This window comes from Charadrius vociferus, unplaced genomic scaffold, assembly GCF_000708025.1.
Source record: "Charadrius vociferus isolate BGI_N301 unplaced genomic scaffold, ASM70802v2 scaffold265, whole genome shotgun sequence".
Lineage (NCBI taxonomy): Eukaryota > Metazoa > Chordata > Aves > Charadriiformes > Charadriidae > Charadrius > Charadrius vociferus.
Genome location: NW_009648245.1, coordinates 154432 through 157129, shown reverse-complemented (window position 1 = coordinate 157129; position 2698 = coordinate 154432). Strand labels below are relative to the sequence as shown.

At 54.4% G+C, this 2698-nt stretch overlaps 1 protein-coding gene across 1 annotated transcript in view; it reads left to right on the top strand.

Annotated features, from left to right (window-relative positions):
* Positions 1–2388: 2388 nt before the first annotated feature.
* LOC104285728 (probable ATP-dependent RNA helicase DHX34) overlaps positions 2389–2698 on the top strand; it is a gene marked incomplete at its 5' end in the record, with an annotated part of 12363 nt that continues 12053 nt past the window's right edge. The window contains 2 exons of the mRNA XM_009884215.1: positions 2389–2490; positions 2612–2698. The exon at positions 2612–2698 is cut by the window's right edge and continues 135 nt beyond it. Coding sequence (XP_009882517.1) covers positions 2389–2490; positions 2612–2698 — 189 coding nt within the window. The remainder of the gene's footprint in view (positions 2491–2611) is intronic.

Here is a 2698-nt window from a genome sequence, read left to right as displayed (position 1 = left end):
TAAGATCTAGTCCAATCCTTGACTTAATAATTCCAAGCTCCGTCACTGAGCAGGACAAGGTAGGTGATCCTGGAGAGACGCTGGGGTGGGATTCGGCACTCGGGTGGTGCGGAACGAAGAATTATCGCAGAATCTCCTCGACTGGAAAAAAACGTAGGATCTAGTCCCATCCTTGATGGGATTAAATCCCCAAGGGAGGTTGTGGGGAGCGGATTTTTGGGGTGAGATGGGATTAAATCCCCAAGGGAGGTTGTGGGGAGCGGATTTTTGGGGTGAGATGGGATTAAATCCCCAAGGGAGGTTGTGGGGAGCGGATTTTTGGGGTGAGATGGGATTAAATCCCCAAGGGAGGTTGTGGGGAGCGGATTTTTGGGGTGAGATGGGATTAAATCCCCAAGGGAGGTTGTGGGGAGCGGATTTTTGGGGTGAGATGGGATTAAATCCCCAAGGGAGGTTGTGGGGAGCGGATTTTTGGGGTGAGATGGGATTAAATCCCCAAGGGAGGTTGTGGGGAGCGGATTTTTGGGGTGAGATGGGATTAAATCCCCAAGGGAGGTTGTGGGGAGCGGATTTTTGGGGTGAGATGGGATTAAATCCCCAAGGGAGGTTGTGGGGAGCGGATTTTTGGGGTGAGATGGGATTAAATCCCCAAGGGAGGTTGTGGGGAGCGGATTTTTGGGGTGAGATGGGATTAAATCCCCAAGGGAGGTTGTGGGGAGCGGATTTTTGGGGTGAGATGGGATTAAATCCCCAAGGGAGGTTGTGGGGAGCGGATTTTTGGGGTGAGATGGGATTAAATCCCCAAGGGAGGTTGTGGGGAGCGGATTTTTGGGGTGAGATGGGATTAAATCCCCAAGGGAGGTTGTGGGGAGCGGATTTTTGGGGTGAGATGGGATTAAATCCCCAAGGGAGGTTGTGGGGAGCGGATTTTTGGGGTGAGATGGGATTAAATCCCCAAGGGAGGTTGTGGGGAGCGGATTTTTGGGGTGAGATGGGATTAAATCCCCAAGGGAGGTTGTGGGGAGCGGATTTTTGGGGTGAGATGGGATTAAATCCCCAAGGGAGGTTGTGGGGAGCGGATTTTTGGGGTGAGATGGGATTAAATCCCCAAGGGAGGTTGTGGGGAGCGGATTTTTGGGGTGAGATGGGATTAAATCCCCAAGGGAGGTTGTGGGGAGCGGATTTTTGGGGTGAGATGGGATTAAATCCCCAAGGGAGGTTGTGGGGAGCGGATTTTTGGGGTGAGATGGGATTAAATCCCCAAGGGAGGTTGTGGGGAGCGGATTTTTGGGGTGAGATGGGATTAAATCCCCAAGGGAGGTTGTGGGGAGCGGATTTTTGGGGTGAGATGGGATTAAATCCCCAAGGGAGGTTGTGGGGAGCGGATTTTTGGGGTGAGATGGGATTAAATCCCCAAGGGAGGTTGTGGGGAGCGGATTTTTGGGGTGAGATGGGATTAAATCCCCAAGGGAGGTTGTGGGGAGCGGATTTTTGGGGTGAGATGGGATTAAATCCCCAAGGGAGGTTGTGGGGAGCGGATTTTTGGGGTGAGATGGGATTAAATCCCCAAGGGAGGTTGTGGGGAGCGGATTTTTGGGGTGAGATGGGATTAAATCCCCAAGGGAGGTTGTGGGGAGCGGATTTTTGGGGTGAGATGGGATTAAATCCCCAAGGGAGGTTGTGGGGAGCGGATTTTTGGGGTGAGATGGGATTAAATCCCCAAGGGAGGTTGTGGGGAGCGGATTTTTGGGGTGAGATGGGATTAAATCCCCAAGGGAGGTTGTGGGGAGCGGATTTTTGGGGTGAGATGGGATTAAATCCCCAAGGGAGGTTGTGGGGAGCGGATTTTTGGGGTGAGATGGGATTAAATCCCCAAGGGAGGTTGTGGGGAGCGGATTTTTGGGGTGAGGTGTGCTTAAATCCCCAAGGGAGGTTGTGGGGAGTGGATTTTTGGGGTGAGGTGTGCTTAAATCCCTGCGGGAGTTTGTGGGGAACGGATTTTTGGGGCAACGGGTGCTTGAGTTGCCACGGGAGTCTGTGGGGAACGGAGGAACGGATTTTTGGGGTGAGATGCTCTTGAGTCCCCACGGGAGGTTGTGTGGGGCTGATTTTTGGGTTGAGGTGTGATTAAATCCCTGCGGGAGGTTATGGGGAGCGGATTTTTGGGGTGAGATGTGATAAAATCACCGCGGGAGGTTGTAGGGAGCTGATTTTTGGGGTGAGATGTGCTCGAGTCCCCACGGGAGGTTTTGTGGGGCTGATTTTTGGGGTGAGGTGCGCCTGAATCCCCACGGGATTTTGCTGGTGGGGATGATTTTGGGGGCGCAGGGAGCTGTAGGAGGGACAAACCGTCCCCGGCGAGGGCTGAACCGTGCTTTTCCGGAGCAGGTGAAATCGGAGCGGAGCGGTAACTCTCGGAAATGGTGCCGGCGACGAGGCTTGGAGGAACATCGGCTTTACGAGGCCGCCAACCTGCGGCGCCAGTTTCAGGTGAGGAAAACGGGATCTGGCTTCCGTGGAGGTTCGCCTTCCATCCGAGGAGGGCGTTGGTGGTGCGGAGGAGAGCTGATGTTCACCCTGAGGGCTCAGCGTCCCTCTCCCACCACTTCAGGAGCTTCTCCGAGACCACCGGTTGCTGGAGGAAGCCTCCAACCAACCCACCGACAGCTACAGCCGGCACAACTCGCAGCGGGAACCC